General features: G+C 42.8%; 1 protein-coding gene across 3 annotated transcripts; it reads left to right on the top strand.

Annotated features, from left to right (window-relative positions):
* The first annotated feature begins 20 nt into the window (after positions 1-20).
* On the top strand, positions 21-20,831 carry MCM8 (minichromosome maintenance 8 homologous recombination repair factor). Of its 3 annotated transcripts, none has more exons than XM_040599343.1 (19): positions 21-282; positions 413-583; positions 774-848; positions 1,360-1,442; positions 1,623-1,772; positions 2,500-2,603; positions 6,693-6,891; positions 7,698-7,783; positions 9,291-9,442; positions 10,341-10,539; positions 11,341-11,371; positions 11,648-11,788; positions 13,341-13,482; positions 14,105-14,300; positions 14,579-14,792; positions 16,886-17,095; positions 17,677-17,753; positions 18,217-18,406; positions 19,755-20,831. In XM_040599343.1, the coding sequence occupies exons 2-19, from the start codon at positions 457-459 to the stop codon at positions 19,845-19,847; spliced, it is 2,469 nt and encodes an 822-aa protein (XP_040455277.1). In that variant the 5' UTR covers positions 21-282; positions 413-456; the 3' UTR covers positions 19,848-20,831. The 3 variants fall into 3 exon arrangements, with proteins under 3 accessions (XP_040455277.1, XP_040455278.1, XP_040455275.1); XM_040599344.1 differs by having other exon boundaries at positions 398-583; XM_040599341.1 differs by having other exon boundaries at positions 21-343.
* The last annotated feature ends 14 nt before the right edge of the window (positions 20,832-20,845 follow it).

Here is a 20,845-nt window from a genome sequence, read left to right as displayed (position 1 = left end):
GCGAGGCCCCCTCGGAAGGGGAGAATCAGCTAATGGTGCCAGCGGCGACGCCGCACGCTCCCTCGGGATTGGTTGCGGCTCCGGAAGGAGCGTGTGGCGCCAAAATGGAACGCGGCGGGGTGTGAGGGTCCCTCTGTGCGCTCAGGGGCTGGCGGCAGCGCTCCCGGGCAGCGGCCGTTCCGCGGGCTCCGGCCGTTCCGCGGGCTCCGGCGCTGTTCTTTCGTCCTCTCACCGCTAGGGCCGTGCGGCTCTTTCATGGGGCCCTCCCTTTGGTAGGGAGAGGTAGGCCGGGTCCTTCGCAGCGCCTCCGTGGTATCTCAGGGCCTTCGCGCCCACCCCGCAGGTGAAGAGCCCCCCTGGCAAGTAACTAATTTAAATGAAATATCTTCTGGTAAAGTTTCTGTTTCTTTAGGTCAGTTCGCTATCGCGTCCCCAAGCTGATGCCTGCGGAGCGAGATGAGTGGGGACTTCAGAGGCAGGGGATGCACCCGGGGAAGAGGCTTTCAGGGCTGGCGAGGAGGATGGCGAGGCGGATGGCGAGGCAGAGGACAGAAGGCAGAGTGGAGAAGAATGCCCGAACCTGGTGAGCCAGCGCCTGTGCTTCTACCTGTTCTCTGAAGCCATAATGCTTTTCTTTTGAACCACTTTTGCCTTAGGCAATTACAGCTGTTTGCCTCCCGTTGGTCAAAAGAACCACTGAGAATAAAGCTTGCAAAGTTTTAGTATCCATATTCTTTTAATCCTCATCTCAATCTTTTTATGGTTTTTTTCAGTGAGGTCTCGACTAGTTCAATCGACACTGGACCAGTTTATTCCCTATAAGGGCTGGAAACTTTATTTCTCTGAAGGTATTTTTAGACTAAAATGATATGTAGGAAGTATTTTATTCCATTTTTTCTAGAATTGGTTACGAGTAGAGGGGATAAGTTCAACAGAAAGCAACTGAAATTTCTGTTTCTTATATAAAAACATGAAAATGATAGACGTTTCAATCTTACAGCATACTGTAGTCTCTGTGGGCTCCAAACCTTGGAAAGGAATCTTGACTAATGTAAAATACAATCTTTCTTAAACCTGCTTGGTTAGCTACATAAAATCTGCAGTCTATCAAAGACAGGAATATACATACTTCTACTTTGCTTCTTTTTGTCCTATGTGCTTGTCCTATGTCGTCTTAGACAAAGACATGTTTTATAGCAGGTCTTATAATAGACCGTTACTGTGACACTGTAGAGATCTATCATCTTCCTCGGTTTTGGAATGCAGAAAAATAATAGAATAGAAATTGCCTGTTTATGTATTTTGTGAAATGGAAAGAATTATTTCTGTCCGTCACTAACAGAGCATGTTTCTAATTAGCTTATGCTGACAAGTCTCCTTTTGTCCTGAAGACTCAAGCCTTTGAGAAGTTTTTCATGCAACGCATTGAACTTTATGATAAGGTAAAACCAAAATAAAACGTATCCCATTCCAACAACCTATTGTTGATACAATAACTGCAAATTTCTTGTATCTTCTCCATCCAAAATGATCTCCATCATAGATATGAAATGCTTGTGACATGATTTGGGGACGTTTTATTTGTAATGGAAGTGTATTTTATAACTTAAAATGTTTTACAGGATGAAATAGAAAGAAAAGGAAGTATTCTTGTGGATTATAAGGAACTAATACAAGACAAAGAGCTGACTAAATCAATACCAAATATATCTACTGAATTGAGAGATATGCCTCAGAAGATACTGCAGTGTATGGGTCTGGCAATTCATCAGGTAAATATGACGTTCTCACACATAGAAGCATAACCCTCGCAACGAAGAAGAATCGGTGGAACTCAGGCAATTAAGTTATAAAACCCAAATGTTTTTCTGTCCTACAGGAAATTACTGTTCATTCAAAACACAAACTCTTCCATCTCTCCACTGTTTCTGTCTGGCCCACACAGTCACACTTTGAAAATGCTTTGGTCTTGATGCATTTTGCTTATTAATCATCAAAGCAGTTAAGTAAAACTAAAATGTTACTCCCTATTGGGAGTTCTGACTCCTGGGTAGTTGGGTTTTTTTAACATACTGGGGGGGGTCACCTGTCCTGAGTGTCCCACCTCATGCAGCAGAACCACAGCTGGTGAGCAGATTCAAGAATTCTTAACTATTCAGTGTCTCTTAAAGTAGCATTTCACTGCTGCTTTGACAGATAAGTTGAGATGTTTGTGCTTTAGTCAAACGAAACTCCACAACGTTAAACATTATTGTATACTTTTTTTTTAATTAAAAAGCCAAACACCACAAATACGTTGATTTTAAATTCCATCGAAAATTAAGCTTAAAAGTGCTCAGAAGCAGAAAAACACATTTAAGTGGGGGTCACTGAGCAGCAAAGAGCTCTTTAGACTTCAGTAGGGGGATCTGATTGTAAGGGTTGGTAATGAAACTTAATAGCAAATTGAGTCTGTGTTGCATGGCGCATTGCACTTGTCTGCCTTTGTGTTCTGTCTAGGTGCTAACGAAAGACCTTGAAAGGTACGCTGCAGAGCTGCAGGCGCAGGAAGGATTACCACTTGATGGAGAACCTATAATAAATGTCCCTCTCATTCATGCTAGGTAATGGGCATTGTGTATTCGTTTTTTTTCCAGGAAGATCTGTTTGGGTTTTGTCTAATGGTTGTCAGTGTTCACATGTGGTGCTGAAGGCTTACGTATTTATTTTGAGAGACTTGACTCTGAAGCTGTTTCCAGAAGGAACAGTTTATGTTTTGCTTTGTTCTTCAACTTGATAAAGGCTAAACTGTCCTTGTGAAGAAAAAAGTGAAATGAAACCTGCTTATAAGCTGAACAAACAGCTTGTACCTAGAAAAGCTGGTAAGTTGAGAAGTAACTTACAAGTAGAACAACTATTCTGTGACACATGTATTGAGTAAAACCAAAAGTATTCAAATTTCTGCTGTTTACTGGAGAAGCTGGGAAGTGATTATGACCTAGCCTTTTGTTAGCAAAAGGCTTGTCTTTGTAAAGAGGCTGATTTGGAGGGTGAGGACATAAACTATAGCTGGCAATATTTATTATTCCTTCTGTGCATGTTTTGACAGTGGCGTATGAGGATCTGCTATTTCATATTAGCTTACATCTATTAAATGATGACTGGTTGGGAATCTCAAGAATATTAATTCTAATTAACCCAACTTGAATTTGAAATTAAGAAACTCAGGTTACACAAGTTCTGAATAAGCATGTACTTTCAAGAAACACAATTGCTATTATAATTATAAAAATGTGATTTCCTTTGAATTCTTAATGAAACAAGTCCTTAGCACTTTTTTTTGTTCTTTATCAGAAGTAATGGCATCTCAGACTCTTGAAGTCTGAGGGGGACTGGGAATGTAAGCCCGATTTGAGTTGAAATTATTATTTTTTTAAACTCCCTGCTACTGATGACTTTGTGTGGGAAAGCATATGCCACACCATGCCGAAACACAGTGAAGGCACGGACTCAGGTTGTGGTGCAACCGCAGGCACTTTATTGTACAAAGAAGCTCATATTTGTATCTCTGAGCCCGGATACAAATTCCAGCTGTATGTACCACCAGGCTCAGGGCAGAAACCATTCATGCAGTTAGGTAGTTACATGTCACTAAAGGCATGCAGATACCTTTTTGCTACTAGATAACCATGTTCATGTTTCTTACTTTCCTTCACAATGCCTAGCTGTTTTCTCATCTCCTGCCAGGTTAGACATTCTTCATCCTCCTCTCGTATATCTCTCCTCAGACATTCTCTATCCTCCTTTCTATTATCTCCCATCAGTAATGGTCAGACATTCTCCGTACTCCTCTCGCACATCTCTCTTCAGACATTCTCTGTCCTCCTCTCCCACAGCATGGCAGGTGGATTTAATTTGGGGGGTTATTGTGCTATGATATATTCTTAAGTTTTGCATTGTTATAAAATTGCACCCTTTTAATTACACAGTGGAATGTGTTTAGGAAAAACCTGTGGCCAAAAAAAGGTATATACAAGGTCTCGGATTCTAAGAGCATGCTATGGAGTGTTATCCTGTAGAGGAAAGTATTCAAAAAGTCAATAAAATATCTTGCTTTTATAATGGTTCTGCAACATAGGCAGGGTTGAGCCATGAGATGGTGGTGTTCAGGGCCCTAAGTGGAGGGAGCAGGGAAACCCCTGGAACTCAGGAGCCAGACTCTTCTCGTTGGTGCCCAGTGACGGGACAAGGGACAGTGGATACAAATTTTAAAAACGTAAAATTCCATGCAAATGTGAGAAAATTCTATTTTAGAGTGAGGGAGGATATATAGTCTCCATCCACAAATGTATTCAAAGTTCAACTGGACATAGTGGGTGATACGGTGGTCAGAGGACATCTTGGGCATAGTGATCATGAGATGTTTTTCTGTTCTTGGAGAAGTAAGGACAGGGGTCAGCAGAACTGCTACCTTGGGCTTCCAGAGGGCTGACTTTGGCCTGTTTAAGACCCTGGTTGACAGAGCCCCTCAGAAAATAGTTCTGAAGGGCTGAGGGGTCCAGCAAGGCTGCACATTCATCAAGAAGGTAGTCTTCAAGGTTCCAGGAGCAGGCCTTCCCTGTGTGCCAAAAGACAAGCCGGCAGTGGAGAAGACTGGCCTGGCCATACAGAGAGCTTTGGCTGGAGCACAGGGGGAAAAGGAGACTTTACCACCTTTGGAAGAAGGGGCAGGCAACTCTGGAGGACTGTAAGGATATCATGAAGTTATGCAGGGTGAAGGTTAGGGAGGTGAAAGCCCAGCTGGAACTCAGACTGGCCGCTGCTGTAACAGATAACAAAATGTTTTTGCAAATACATTAGAAACAAAAGGAGGGTCAAGGATAGTCCACATCTTTTATTGGATGTGGTGGGGAACATTGCCACAAAGGATGAGGTGCTTAATGCTTTCTTTACCTCAGTCTTCACCAGCAAGACCAGCTTCCCTCTGGGTACTCAGCCCCCTGAGCTGGAAGGCAGGGATGAAGACAGCAGAATGAAGTCCCCACAGTTGAGGGGGAAACAGTTAGTGACCTGGTGCTCCACTTAGATGTGCATAAGTCTATGGGGCCAGATGGGATCCAACGAGGGCACTGAGGGAGCTGGTGGAGGAGCTCACCAAGCCACTCTCCATCATTTACCCAGGAGATACCGTCCCCTGAGACACTGGCTGCTCCTGGCCGGGCCGGGGGTGCTCTGCGCTGGGTTCAAAGCTGGCTGGGCGGCCGGGCCCAGAGCGCGGTGGGGAACGGAGTCACCTCCCGCTGGCGCCGGGCTCACGGGGTGTCCCCAGGGCTCCGGGCTGGGGCCCGTCCTCTGCAACGTCTGTCGCTGAGCCGGGCCAGGGGATCGAGTGTGCCCCCCGCACGTGTGCAGGCCACACCAAGCTGGGGGGAGCGTTGATCCGCTCGAGGGCAGGGGGCTCTGCGGGGGGGCTGGGCAGGCTGGGCCCGTGGGCCGAGGCCACTTGCACGAGGTTCAGCCAGGAGAAGGGCCGGGTCCTGCCCTGGGCTCACAGCGGCCCCAGGCAGCGCTGCGGGCTGGGGGCAGGGGGCTGGGGAGCTGCCCGGGGGAAAGGGCCTGGGGGGGCTGGCTGACGGCCGGCCGTGTGCCCGGGTGGCCAGAAGGCCAACACATCCTGGCTGGGACCCGGAACAGCGTGGCCAGTGGGGCCGGGGCAGTGCCCGTCCCCTGCGCTCGGCGCTGGTGCGGCCGCCCCTCGGACCCTGGGCTCAGCTCTGGGCCCCTCACGGCCGGGGGGACGTGGAGGGGCTGGAGCACGGGGCTGGTGGGGGGAGCTGCGGGGGTTTATTCTGGAGAGGAGGGGGCTCAGTGGGGACCCGTTCATTCTCTACAGCTGCCTGAAAGAGGGTAGTGTTCAGTCTCTTCTCCCAGATAACAGGCAATAGGATGAGGGGAAACAGTCTCATGTTGCATCAGGGGAGGTTTTCCTAATATCCAACGTAACATTTCCTGACTGGAAGGGTGGTCAAGCATTGGAACAGCCTGCCCAGGGAGGTGCTGGAATCACAATCCCTTGAGGTGTTTAAAAAACACATAGTTGAGGTGCTTGGGGTCATGGGTTAGTTTTGGGCTTGGCAGTGCTGGGCTAATGGTTGGATTCAATCTCAAAGGTCTTTTCCAACCTATATGATTCTGTGTCCATAGGCAACCTGCTCTAGCTGGCATTGCTTGAGCGCGGGGGTTTGGACTAGACAATCTCATGAGGTCTGTTCCACAGTAAACAATTCTGTTTAAAGTTTGTTATTTTGAATTATTTTGCAAGGTATTCTTTGTTGTCCTTAACAAGGTGCAGTGTTTCGTACCTGATAGCAGGTTCTTATGTCCTTGAAATGTGAAAACTCGCCCTTCCTTTTAGAGCGTAAGCATAATACATATTTGATCTTAACATGCTGCAAGTCTTAATCTGATCTGGTTATAGATAACTATAAACATACTAAATGTTATGCTGCTTTCTAGAATAAAATCAAAGTGTATGCCATGGGTCCACAGACAAAACATTTATAATATTTGCTCTGGATTACTGTTAAAAATCAGGCGTGGTATTTTTTTGTTTGTTTGAGTTTGGTTGTTTTGGGGGGCTTTTATTTGTGTGTTTTGTTGTTCTGTATTTGAGTGTGGTAAGCTTTAAAAATGTTAATGCTTGACTTGTGTAGGGTGTACAACTATGATCCACTAACTCAGCTGAAAAACGTTCGGGCCAACTGCTATGGAAAATATATTGCCTTGCGTGGCACCGTTGTGCGTGTCAGTAACATTAAGCCTCTGTGCACTAAGTTAGCTTTTGTATGTGGCACGTGCGGAGACGTTCAGAGTGTTCCTCTACCTGATGGAAAGTATACTCTTCCAACTAAGGTAAGTTAAAATAATTTGTGCTTTTCCCTTATCTATAGTGATTTGACAAAAAGAAGCACCACTGGTATTAAAAAAAAAAAATCTAATCTTTAAAGCTAGTTTAAACTGACACTTCAGAAAAACATTAAACTTGCATCTGTGTATTATTGCATACCCTTGTCATTTGAAAAAATGGTATTCTGCTGAAACAAAAGCAGTATGTAGAAACTCTCAAATTTTGTGGGGATGGGGAAGTATCTTTGCATTTCCATTTCACCAGTTATGTTTAAAATTTAAAAGCCTCATCCATCTCCCTGTGGTAGGTTTCTATGCTTAGATTGGGGGGGAGTTGTGGTTTTGTTTAGAACTTTCTATGTTAATTCACTGTTTTTATCTGGATTTAAGAAGTTATTAGACATAGGACAGTGCCCAGTTATTTTATGTTACCTGATGTGCTCAAGTGGAAAAATTATCTCCTTTGGAACATCTGCAAGTACTTAAAAAAACCAGCCAAACAACAAACCTCAACAAACAAATAACTCCACCCCTGAAAAAAAACAACTCAAACCAATTCACCAAAAGGATCATACAATTCAGCTGTACTTGTTCTGGCACCTGTGAGTCAGGGTTCAGGTGTCTGTGCTTGATAGCCCTTCATTCATTATGCATGCGCTAATTTGTAACCCTAATGTAACTAGGGTTTTTTTTCTAAAATGGCCTTAACAGATCACATTGCTTTTTTTTTTTTTTAAAAAAAAAAGATAAGGCAATTTCAAACTATGATTTTAAAGAAGGTTGAGAATGAATTAGAATTACTATTGTTACAGTGCCTTGTTCCTGAGTGCCGTGGCCGATCCTTCACAGCTGACAGAAGCTCTCCTTTAACCACTACAGTGGACTGGCAGTCTGTTAAGTAAGCATGTCTTCCCTTCTGCACAAAAATATAATACAACAGGATAGTCAAAAAGTGACAGGACAGCTCATTCCATGTTACACTGTGTAATTTCTATAATCTTCTTTTGCAGCAAGTACTCCTCAAAATTTGTATTACAAAGTGGTTGTTTTATCTGAGTGCTAGTATATTTTGTATATTAAACTTGCCCAATATAATAGCTTCTTGGATATTCCCCATACCATGACAGAGTTCTTTGAAAAATGTTCAGCTTGTGGTCTTTACAGCTGTTCTTGGTCATTTCTAATTGCATGTATTGTTTAATGATTCCCTTTAATCTGTAAGTCAGCTAGAAAAGCCCTATTAAGTTACATTGCTTGGCTGTGACAGTTGACTAGAAGGAATTGAAAGTAAACGTGAGGGTTAAAAAAAATAATCTAAGTTTAAAGTGATATTGTGTCCCCCAGTCCTTAAGGTATGCTCAGTAGAAGGAAATAGTGCTGCACCTGCCTGTTCATTCATTCACTTTCTCTGTCTAATCAGCAATGAGGTATGCCTAAAATTTTGAAGACCTTTGCTACAAGGGAACAAGTCACTGTTTCTGCAGAAATTAACAATGTTAAAATGTAGGAAGGTGGACAATGGAGCTGGTTTTCACTGCTTCCATCTTACTGTGTGCTATTAGCACTATGACCATCCTTATTGCCTCATAACGTACATTCAGAAAAGTCTGATGTGTTGTTTCTTGTCCATCCTGTTAGCTTTGGAAAAACAGGACTCTGCTTGCTTTTTCCCACTGCTTACAAAGTTCACATGCTCTTCATCAAAAATCTTATTGTGCCAAATGACATCTAAATATGTTTGTCTTTATTAATATTATGTATAATTTAAAAAATCATTTTTATAAAGTGCTGACATTTTTAGGAGCTCTAGAGGGTGCTGTTTATCTCAGCTTCTTAAGAAAAGCTTGACTTAGCTTGGAGGAAAACTGTCAGAGCTCTAAATGCAGAGCCAAAACTGGAACCTTTTGAAGAACTTGTGAGTTGCTAGCCTTTTACAACTATATAAAGAGCGAGCTACTCTTCTTGTTATGGTCTGAGGAATTTCTTGGGCTTTGCTAGGGTTAAAATGCCAATTAAGCATTCACCAGGGCTATAACATCTGAGTCTGACCTCTTAATTTTTGTATATGAGGCCCATCTTATTTCACTTACTGTATTTATCTCTACATGAACATGCTCATCAGTGATAAAAATCTGGATTTCAATTTTGATTATTATTTCTGGAGTTCATAGTTATTGTCTTCCTGGTTTTATGCATAATGTATACCTATTTATTAAAGTCTGAACTGAAAAAGTCTGTTTCTCCAAATTCAGTGCTGCTGTTTCTAGAGTTTATCAGGACATTTCTTCTGTCTCCCTTTTTAATTTGGAAAGGACTGGTTGGAAGCACACAGCTATAGATCTTGTATGCTGTAACTGAATGGGAAATGTTACACATAGAGTGTATGCACACCTTGTGTTTTGCAGGGTGCAGGAGCTCATGTCAGATGATCAGCGGGAGGCAGGCCGGATCCCCCGCACAATCGAATGCGAACTGGTTCAAGATCTTGTGGACAGCTGTGTCCCTGGAGATATGGTCACAATTACAGGGATAGTAAAGGTGTTGAGCACCGAGGAAGGTAAAATACATAATCTGAGAACACCTTTTTCCTAGGGTGGAGTTTTCTCCGGTGATTACACAGGAAGAACAGCCATCCACCTTAATTTGGGCCCTCAAAGTTGTAGATGCATGAAGTGTATGTTTCCTCAGAAGTTCCCGAAGTTCTATAACGAGGAGCTACTTGGAAAAAGCCAGAAGCAGTGCTGTCCGAGAGGAGCCCTCTCTAATGCCCACTGATAGGGGGTTTCGCAACCCGCTGCTCTACCCGCAGCTCTGGCCCTGGTTCCCAGCTGATGGTTTAGCCTGTCAGCTGATAGGAAAGCCTTCTCCTGGGACTTGTTATTTGCTTAGCCTTTTCACTTTAATGTCTCATTCAAACAATAGGAAAACAGTCACGCTGTTGTAAGGAGTATTATCTTCCTTAGTTTAGTTCCCCCTGGAGAAATTTTACAACTTTTTTTTCTTTTTTTCACCAAAGTGAAGAAATATGTTGCCCACAGCTATAACAGAATATATTGCAGAGAACTGCAGTACCAGTTTACTGTGAGACTGCATTCTCTGCTCAGTAATCATTGGGGGATATAGAAAATTATTAAGGTACATGTTTAATTACTCCACATGATAGATTTTTTCCTCTAAATATTAAGTAGGAGCATTTTATATTTGGCTTTCATTTTACTAGAATAATGTAGTAATATGAAATTCCTGGAAAACGTAATTTATTCTGGGAAAAATTCTCTATATATGTATGCCATCCTAATCCAGCAAAATATTTTATTTTGTACCTAAATGGAGGGTGAACATTTTGCATATGGCTGTACTTAATATTTCTGAATTACCCTGTGCTGTTTGTAAATAACATCGGTACACAAGGATAGAAAAAATAATCCTTCGTTCTTTCTCAATTTTTCTAACAGGAGCTTCTAAAAATAAGAACGACAAATGTATGTTCTTGCTGTACATTGAGGCAAATTCTGTCAGCAACAGTAAAGGACAAAAACTGAAGAATTTTGATGATGAGACTTTTCAAAGATCATTCATGGAGTTTTCTCTTAAAGACCTCTATGCTGTTCAAGAAATTCAAGCTGAGGAAAATCTGTTCAGGGTTATTGTAAAGTAAGTTGCATCAGACGGAGACTAGGTCTAGGATTAGACTTCTGAACAGGCATGACCACCTTCGGACAACATGACAGCTAATATTAAAGCTGTGAAATGTTTAAGGCTTGTGCAATAGATATCACAGAGATTTAACAAACTTTAGAGGGCAAGGGGCTTGGGAGGAAGGGAAAGTATTGCAGTGGGTATGTTGGGACTTTGGGAGGGATTCAAGGATATACAGGGAAGTTAGGATTGTGTTAGTTCAGCCCTGAGACAGAAAGCTATAGGTAAAAAAAGCAATTGATTAATTTTGCTCCTTACTGAGTAAATTCACCTCATGAGTACTGTTTTGTTCTTGGTTCTGCTTTCCTACAGCAGAGGAAAAAGGTGCAAGAACTGAGAAGCGGGTGTGACAGACCCTCCATTCAGACAGAGAAGTACTTTTCTAGTGGAAGTGTCCCTCAGCCCCTCCCAGTGGGGTCAAAGAATGTAAAACTAGCACCTTTAAAAGGAGGGTCACAGGTAGTTAATTGATGAAGATAAAAGGGTGCAGAAACCACTGGGAAGCTGGATCTCCTCTGTGTTTGTATGAACACAAATGAAAGGCTTTTCTTGTTTCAAGCGTATCTGGTTGTCTGAAAAATTCAAGAAATTTCATGCTGATGATTTTAAACTGATTCTGTTGGAAATTCAGCAACAGCTAACTAAAAGTTTTGTATGTTTATAGAGGTATTCTGTGACAAGAGACAGAACAAGTGATTAATTAATAGTAATACAAGATTTATATTCCCCTTATGTTAGTGTTCTTTGTTTTTACAGCTCTCTTTGTCCTGCAATCTACGGCCACGAGGTAAGTAATTTAACAGCTGTTTGCAACTTCAGGTTGAAATGTTTGTGCCACAGTAAATTCATAAAGGATTTATAAAGCTTATCTAGGGTGGTGGGAAGGGGCAGGGACTGTACAGGTGGCGTGACTCACAGTCACTTTCAGTGACAAGGAGGTGGCAGTCTTAACCCTTTCCTTCTGGATGGCTGAACCTAAGGGTTATTGCAACCAGTTCTAGGGAGCTCTCCGTATTGGTCGTCATGGTCGGATACTTATTAGCATTGGTATGTACCACTACAGATTGTAAAGGCAGGTTTGGCCCTGGCATTATTTGGAGGATGTCAGAAGTTTGTAGACGACAAGAACAGAATCCCAGTGCGAGGAGATCCACATGTTCTGGTCGTTGGAGATCCAGGATTAGGAAAAAGTCAAATGTTGCAAGTATGGGTTGATTTATTTCTATTGTCTCATTGTATTTGTCTCTAATTCCTTGTTATCTTGACTTCTTCTAAGCATAGTAGGACAGCTGTGCTAAGACCAAAGGGTTGTTTGAGCCTGGCTGGAGATCCCTTTTCATGTAGAATGCCTCAAACATAGGGTAGTACCCAGAGGGGTGCCCTGCTGTCCTCTCCTTCCAGGGAGGCTTGCAGAAGGAATCAGGCCAGTTAAAACACTTACCAAAGCAGTTACATTTGCTCAAACTTCTGGGCTTTCAAGTATATGCTTGCTGTATCAACCCTTTCCCCAGTGAGGAGTTTCACTCTTCATTTAGCTGATTTCATTTAGCTGATCCATTGTCTAATAAAATAAGAGCGCTCTTGGAACTAATGCAACTTTAAATACCATTTCACTTACCACCTGTGAGGTTTATTTCCATTCTTTTACCCTGTTTCTGCGTTGCTGGTACAGATCTCTGCTTTTTGGAAAAGGGACCGATTGGTGTGTATGGGTTTTGATCTTGGTGGGCATTTCTGCGTGACTGTGACAGAACAGTTAGTACTAGAATTCTTCAGTCTTAAACTGAATGGTTTTAAATGTCCATGTCTTTTCCCATGCTTACTGTGAAGTCAAAGAGGGACAGAGTTTGCTTAGACATGTAGCATTGCATACCTCATTTAAAAAGTCTGAGTATTTCTACTGTGGACATGTTATGTTAGGATATGACTTAGGATAACTCAAGTGATGGATTTGTATGCAAGCATCTTGGCAAACAAATATTATAAATAATTTTTTCATTGAATGGGGACTTTCTAGCATGCAGTAGATGACTTGTTTTTTCACATCACTACTGAATAACAGAATGCCATTCAAGAAAAGCTAGTAATCTGTTCCTCCAAATAAAACCCTGGAACAAGTCTCCTGTGTTACTGCTGTCACAGGAAAAAAAAGTCCCAAGGAGAAAACCAAAGTTGTGTAGAAGACAGGAGCCAGGGTTTTTTGTTGTTTTTTGGGGTTTCTTTATTCAATACTCAGTACCTGTTACATAGCTGGTACTGAATAAATATGGTTTGGGCGTTGCCTTTTGAATAAAACAGAGGTATCACTAACTACAGATTTACTGGGGAAAAAAACAGTTATGACTGTATTCTAGGCAAACTTAACACATCTCTGTTCCAGCCTACCATACTTTCATGTTTCATACGTTCATGTTTCAAATTTAGGCTGCTTTCTAGGTACTAGAGGCATGAAGAAGATTAGGACTGTCCTTTATCCCCTAGTTGTGGGGAGAACTGTGCATGCTCCCTCTAAAGCAGTGTGTGTTGGGCAGTAGGACAAGATATCGGTCTATTTAGACACAGGGGTCTGAAGAAACTATAAATCTGCACTTCTGCGACAAATGGTGTCCCCAAGCATTTCAACATACTTTGAAATGTAATGGGCCATATTAAGTGGAAGGAAACAAATGTGGGATTACTTTTGAATTGTTTCTCTAGAATAAGGCTTATGAAATTCTTCACCTTGGGGAGGGAGAAAGTATTTATTTCTCTTTTAGGCGGTGTGTAACGTTGCTCCTCGAGGTGTGTATGTTTGTGGTAATACTTCCACCAGCTCTGGCCTGACTGTTACACTGTCTAGAGATGGTGCTTCTGGAGACTTTGCCTTGGAAGCTGGTGCTTTAGTGCTTGGAGATCAAGGTAATACATGTAATGTTCCAGGTTTTGTATGACTGTATGTGGGGGGCGGGGGTGTGCGTGCTGCTGAGTCTAAGATTAACTACAGTGCTTGTGTAACTGTGCACTAAAACTGTAAATTTGAAGTACGATGTTAGCTTTCCATACCTTGGGAAGTTCTGAGTTTCTCCAGTGACTTCTCTGAAGGAGGTTCCTGCTTTCCTATAGCTTAGGATGTGTATGAAACTGGAGTTCTGCAATTCACATGCCAGCCTTACTGTGCCAAACAAAGATTTCCTTGTTGAGAAATCTCTGACTTAATGGCAGCTGCTGAACTCTTACTGTTTTTGAAAACAGCTTGCTTATGAGATTTGTCCCCTATTTCTATGTTTAAAAAGCTTGTTTTGTCATCTTAATGGGTAATCAAGACACTTGCTTCCACAAGCCAGGCCAACTTCATTGTGGTTCATCTGCGGCACCATGAAATGAAAACAAACCTTGTTGAAATGGACACTTGTTCCGATGTCTCCTGCAGTCCCTAGGACTGTAGGTTGGACTTCTGATGTAGCACGAGACTATAGCATACACTTGTCCATCAGTTAATGTGTTTTCTAATAAGTCTTTGTCCTGTGTTAATTGCTTCCAGGAATCTGTGGAATAGATGAATTTGATAAGATGGGAAACCAGCATCAGGCTTTGTTGGAAGCCATGGAACAGCAAAGCATCAGCCTTGCTAAGGCTGGCATTGTTTGCAGTTTGCCAGCTCGGACATCTATTGTTGCTGCAGCAAACCCAGTTGGAGGACACTATAACAAAGCCAAAACAGTGTCTGAGAACTTAAAGTGAGCACTTTCTGAAATGCTGCTTCTATAGTTGACATTCAGGAGTAGATGCTTCTGGCAGTCTTGTAGCTTATATATAATTGCTTTCTAGTTTCCTGGAGCTTGAACACAAACTTACTGTAGTAATTTTTCATAGCTTTTGAGAGAGAAATTGCAGTTCTAATTTATCCTGAATGAATGAGACAGGATTTTTTTTTAAGTGTCTTTGAAGTGGAACAGAGTTGCTGTAATTTTTCCACTTCTTTGAGCACTCTGTGCTTTTCTTGTCTTTACTCCAGAATGGGGAGTGCCTTACTGTCAAGATTTGATCTAGTTTTCATTTTGCTGGACACCCCAAATGAAGATCATGATCACTTGCTGTCTGAGCATGTGATGGCCATCCGAGCTGGAAAGCAGGCAGCATGCAGCAGTGCTGTTGTGACTCGTACCAACACACAGGATCGCTCTGTTCTCGAAGTTGTTTCAGATCGACCGCTACTTGAAAGACTAAAGGTAGGACTTGTCCTGTGACTGTTGCTATGCCCCTTCCTCTGGGGTTCCTTGTATTAGGAACCTGGCAACCCTGATGTGCTGATGTCCTCAGTCTCCCACTCTTCTCATGATAATTGGCTCTGAATTAAAGAGGAAGTATTTAGAATCATATAATCATTTAGGTTGGAAAAAGACCTTAGAGATCATCAAGTCCAACTGTTAGCCCAGCACTGCCAAGCCCAAAACTAAACCATGTCCCTAAACACTGCATCTTTGCATTTTTTTAAACACCTCCAGGGATGGTTGACTCCACCACCTCCCTGTGCAGCCTGTTCCAGTGCTTGACCACCCTTCCAGTCAGGAAATTTTTCCGGATATACAACCTAAACCTCCCCTGGTGCAACCGTTTCCCCTCATCCTATTGCCTGTTACCTGGGAGAAGAGACTGACCCCCCTGCCTAAAACCACCTTTCAGGCAGTTGTAGAGAGTGGTAATGTCCCCCTGAGCCCCCTCCTCTGCAGAATAAACCCCCCCCAGCCGCCCCCGCATCAGCCTTGTGCCCCAGCCCCTGCCCAGCTCTGGCCACGCTCCAGCCCCTCCACGTCCCCCCGGCCGTGAGGGGCCCAGAGCTGAGCCCAGGGTCCGAGGGGCGGCCGCACCAGCGCCGAGCGCAGGGGACGGGCACTGCCCCGGCCCCGCTGGCCACGCTGTTCCGGGTCCCAGCCAGGATGTGTTGGCCTTCTGGCCACCCGGGCACACGGCCGGCCGTCAGCCAGCCCCCCCAGGCCCTTTCCCCCGGGCAGCTCCCCAGCCCCCTGCCCCCAGCCCCCAGCCCTGCCTGGGGCCGCTGTGAGCCCAGGGCAGGACCCGGCCCTTCTCCTGGCTGAACCTCGTACAAGTGGCCTCGGCCCACGGGCCCAGCCTGCCCAGCCCCCCCCGCAGAGCCCCCTGCCCTCGAGCGGATCAACGCTCCCCCCAGCTTGGTGTGGCCTGCACACGTGCGGGGGGCACACTCGATCCCCTGGCCCGGCTCAGCGACAGACGTTGCAGAGGACGGGCCCCAGCCCGGAGCCCTGGGGACACCCCGTGAGCCCGGCGCCAGCGGGAGGTGACTCCGTTCCCCACCGCGCTCTGGGCCCGGCCGCCCAGCCAGCTTTGAACCCAGCGCAGAGCACCCCCGGCCCGGCCAGGAGCAGCCAGTGTCTCAGGGGACGGTATCTCCTGGGTAAATGATGGAGAGTGGCTTGGTGAGCTCCTCCACCAGCTCCTTTGGTACGGTCAGGTGGATCCTATCTGGCCCCATAGATTTGTGCTCCAGCCATCTGTTTGTACAAGCTGGATGTTGTAGCTAACATTACCCGCCCCACTGGGGCTGTTAAAGATGTGTCTCAAGCCATCTTGGTCTCTGCACAGTAGAGAATTTTTTAGCTGAGCTGTTTTTTGGGGCTTTTTTTGATTGTGGTAGTGAGAAAACACTTAGCATGGCATGTTCTAAAGCAAATTTGCTAGTTTAGGTTTCAGTAAAGAGCTACAGAACTAGACTGGATATAATAATTTGATATAACATGATGTACTGTGAAGTATTGAATCCAAATAAAGCAGTGTGTAAATAAGTCCTTGTAAGTCTGCAACTCGTGACAGATCTGGGGATTGTAGGAGAGGAAGCACGTTTCTTAAATGTAAGTGATCAATGCGAGGATTGATATTGTCAAATGCCAGGAGAAATATCCCCCCCAAATGGAACTAAACCCATGTACTTTAGAAGTGGGACATCAACAGTGAGGACTTAATCTTCTTTGGAGCCAAGTCTTATAACAATTGCGAAACTGGATTTTCTCTTTTTGAGAAAGAATTCTTGGTACAGTTAAATCATATTTGGCACTTCTTATCGTTGCAAATGGGAAGCCTCAGCTGCTTTTTCTGAAATGGCCAAGTGTGTTTAATTAAATGTCTAAGCACAGTGTATGGACTTTTTAAGTACTTGGTTCATATACGAAGCACTAAAGCCCTTACAGTGAAGATTTTACCAGGTAAAAGCATAGAAGATGAAGATTTTATGTTAAAACATGTATAGTGTTCTGACAGAAATCTAAGCTCTTTGTAACTGGGTTAGATCTTACCAGGAGAAAACTTTGATGCCATTCCCCATCAGCTGCTGAGGAAGTATGTCGGATATGCTCGGCAGTATGTTCATCCAAGTTTATCTCCAGAAGCTGCTCAAGTCCTCCAGGAATTCTACCTTGAGCTCCGGAAACAGAACCAAGGAGTAGACAGCACGCCAATCACCACGAGGCAGCTAGAGTCACTGATTCGACTTACAGAGGTAAATGCAAGCTGTAATACTTAAGGGATTGAAAGTAAAGAGATTATTCCTAAATATAGATAATTCCTGCTGATATCCTATAACTTTTGACAGCTTATTCACTGCTGTGCTTTTTTGTTGTGTTTAAAAAAAAAAATAAAAGATGTGAGAATGCAAGAGATTTACAAATGCTTAGGAGCTAATGTTGCTTAAAGCCTCTTATGAAATAAAATACCCTTTGGGGTAGAAAGAGAATCTATCACATTCTCCCAAAAGGAGAAAAAGTAGGTGCAGGTAGGAACTGCTGCTGTCTTCCCTAATGCTATGCCTTAATAACACTACTTGTGATCTGCAGCTTCCCAACAATATGCTGTTAAAAAGCAAATAAATTCCAAGCTACAGCCTAATAATGCGGTATGCAGGAGATGACATTGAAAAGCTATTGAAAAAAATATAGGAATTTTCCTCTAAATCCTGTAGGCTCAGGTTCCATCTCTGCTCCTAAAATTTGTGTTTGTAGTAAAGTGATTGTAGCTTTTTTTTTCATATTAGCTATAATATATCTTAAATATACTTTGGGGGGGGGGTTGTTTTGTTTTAAGGCACGATCAAGGCTGGAATTAAGGGAGAAATCTACCAAGGAAGATGCTGAAGATGTAATAGAAATAATGAAATACAGGTAATAAATACACACTGCTTTAAAAATAAAAAACATCACAGCGCTATTAATTGAAAATATTTGTTTGTTTTAATACAGATATGCAAACACAGTAAAGAAATCAATTTCTCAAGTTTAGGCCCACAATACTCAGATTTGTTAGCTCTTCTTTAAAAACTGACAGCAGCCCTGAGTTGAATATGGTTGCTTAACCTTTTGAGTTTTGTCATCATAGCAGTTAGGGGTATCTGTGCACAGTCACTTAGACATGAGGCACTGCCAAAGGGTTTTTTTCTCTCCTGTGATTACTCTCTGTTGCTGCAGTTGAATAGTTTAAGTTTACAAGCCGTTTAGACAGATGCTTCATCTAAGTTCCCTAGATAGTGACTTTCTTACTAGGGGATGGTTTCCTATGTGGCTTCTGAAGGCTTTCTCAAGCAGTTTTGTTTCAGGAAGCAAATCCACGTACACTTGCCTTTTTTAGCATGCTGGGAACCTACTCTGATGAATTTGGAAAACTGGACTTCGAACGTTCACAGCACGGGTCTGGGATGAGCAATCGGTCACAAGCAAAAAGATTTGTTTCTGCCCTGAACAGTATCGCAGAGAGATCTTACAACAATCTCTTTGACTTGCAACAGCTTCGACAGATTGCGATGGAGCTACAGATACGAGTAAGTCCGGAAATCAAGCACTTCAACAACAAATGGCAAGACCAGTCAAAATTATTTATTGCAAAAGGGAAAATGGAAAAGGCACATATGTTGTGTCTCTGCAGTGAACAGAAATAAGCAATGATTGTGGCTTTTATAGGCTGAACGATCTTCCTCAATTGCCCTTGTTTGTAAGCTTTACTAATCTTACTAGCTGTTTGATAGTAGCAACTCCTTGCACTAGTAAGGGCTGGTTCTGCTTCTGAAGCTGATCCATAACAAGGTTCTGCTTTCTTTCAAGAAAGGCAGTTTTGATTTCAGTATACTTCCTCTGGCTCCCCAGGGAACACACCTATTTTTCTTCTCAAATTTAGGCTGTTGTGGTGTCCATATTCTATTTCAGCAGTGCAGTGACGTTTTGCTTGGCTTTCTCTGGCCCAAATATGCCTTTTGGGGTTTCATTCCTCCTTGAAGCATCATAATGTTGTAACTCGATGGGAACATCACGTAGGGCACGTGGCCACAAACATGGCTGATCCTGTACTCAATTTTTATGCTGTACTTGTGGGGGATGTCAGCCAAATAAAAATGTCAATAGCTAATTCTACCTTTTGCTTTATAATAAAAAGCTTTAAGTGCCAATTTGGAACTTAAAACTGGGTTTCAGGTGTAACGAGTGAAAAGAAGTGATAATGACTTTCTCTTTGTGGAACCTATTATGGACAGTAATGCTGTTCTTTCCGTTACCTGGCTAGCCTGCTTTGGTCTGCTGGGGCAAGATGGCTTCACTTTCCAAACTTGTTCAGATGTTGGCTGTAGATAAAACTGGATTTGGTGTGAATCCTGTCTGACAGGACATGTTACTGCCAGCTCTCTCTTCCCATGATTGTTCATTCATTCAGTGACTAGGTACTTAAAGCTAATTCAAGTTATTCTAATTTTCCCTTCATGTATAGAGTATTTTTTGCCCTTCTATACCTGTATATATTTGTATATATACATATATATACCTGTATATATATGTATAAGTTCTATACCTGTAACAAATACTTGGAAACCAGTGAAAGTTGTAGAAATCTGACTTTTCTTTGGTAGACAGTTGTGTTTCAGAACTTGCATTTATACTTTCCACATGTCATGAGGTGGAGAACACTTGTTTTGTGTAATACCACAGTAAAGCCAGTGTGTAAGTAAAGCACAAAGGGGTGCAACTGACTGTATGCCACCTCCTAGTAGGTCAGCAGTTTGCTACAGAAACTAAACTATTCTTAGCTCGCTTTATTTCACTAAGTTCTTCTAAACTGTCTATGTTGCTTTACAAGAGGTAAAATGTCGCTCTTCTCACTTAATTTTTTTTGTCTTTTCCTAGGTGTCTGATTTTGAAAGCTTTATTGGATCCCTAAACGACCAGGGTTATCTTTTGAAAAAAGGTCCAAGAGTTTATCAGCTTCAGACTATGTGAGAAGAGCCACCGTGATAAACTTTCTTGAGGCATAGTCATTACATGTGGAGCGGACCGATGAGCGTGCAGCAGTAAAGCTCCCTGAACTGCAACCTAGGCACAGTATTGATGCGCTGCTGGCACTGTTGCTTACTGCGGTGTGAGCTTCCCTTTCGGAACCTAGCAGTGCCCACAGGCTTGCTTTAAGCTGCTGTAGGACAATCTGGCATGTGGCATCGCTGCCTGACTTGTCCTATAGGTCTGCTAGCCCAAATGAGACCGTGTAAGACTAGCGGGTGCCTCATCATCCTCGAGTAGTCCAAAGTGTGCTTTGTATTGACGTTACCACAGTGCCGTAACAGATTTTACTTCTAAAAGAGATGCTGGACCCACAAATTTTAAACCAGAAATCTTTCCAGAGAAGATGATGTGAGCTGTATTTTTAGCACTGTAGTTCATTAGAGGAATTTAAAGTATAAAAATGTTTCCAAAAAGTTGGGAACCTTCATGTTTGAGACAACACAGTTTTAGAACTGTTAAGCACCGATACCTCATTGAAACAGACTTGAATTTCTGCTTTGCAGCTCTGCATTTATTGGTCTTTGTAGCTGCCATTTTATTTGAGATGCAGGTCTGAATTAAGAAAATGTCATTATTATAATATTTAATTTGTGAAACAGGAATTTGATTTTATTTGTCTTTCATTAAACTTTGAGAAATCTGCAATTTGTTCAAGAGCATTATGCAGTAACAGTGAATGCTGTTGGTGTTAATGGCTACTATAAGATAGATAACAGGAACATGTTATGTATGTTTCTGTGTAACTGTTCCTGCCACAGAAGAATGTGTGTTCTGCAAGAGTAGAGTGCTGAATGTTTCCTGAGTTTCATGAAATTAGTCGTAGTCTAGTGCAATAAAATGGCAGATGAGAAGCTTTCAGTATTAAAACCCAAACAAACCACCCCCCCCAAAAAAAACTTTAAAAAATCAAGGATGCATTGCTGATTCTTCTGTCTTCT

The sequence above is a fragment of the Falco naumanni genome, chromosome 6, assembly GCF_017639655.2.
Source record: "Falco naumanni isolate bFalNau1 chromosome 6, bFalNau1.pat, whole genome shotgun sequence".
Taxonomy (NCBI): domain Eukaryota; kingdom Metazoa; phylum Chordata; class Aves; order Falconiformes; family Falconidae; genus Falco; species Falco naumanni.
Note: the sequence above shows the minus strand (reverse complement) of the source record. Positions and strands in the feature narration are given on the sequence as shown.

Bases quoted from the DNA above. Each gene is read 5' to 3' on its own strand.
- MCM8 (XM_040599343.1), top strand. From the start codon at position 457: ATGAGTGGGGACTTCAGAGGCAGGGGATGCACCCGGGGAAGAGGCTTT. The intron at 1,443-1,622 runs GTAAAACCAAAA...AATGTTTTACAG, and splicing joins GCATTGAACTTTATGATAAG to GATGAAATAGAAAGAAAAGG. The intron at 1,773-2,499 runs GTAAATATGACG...TGTTCTGTCTAG, and splicing joins TGGGTCTGGCAATTCATCAG to GTGCTAACGAAAGACCTTGA.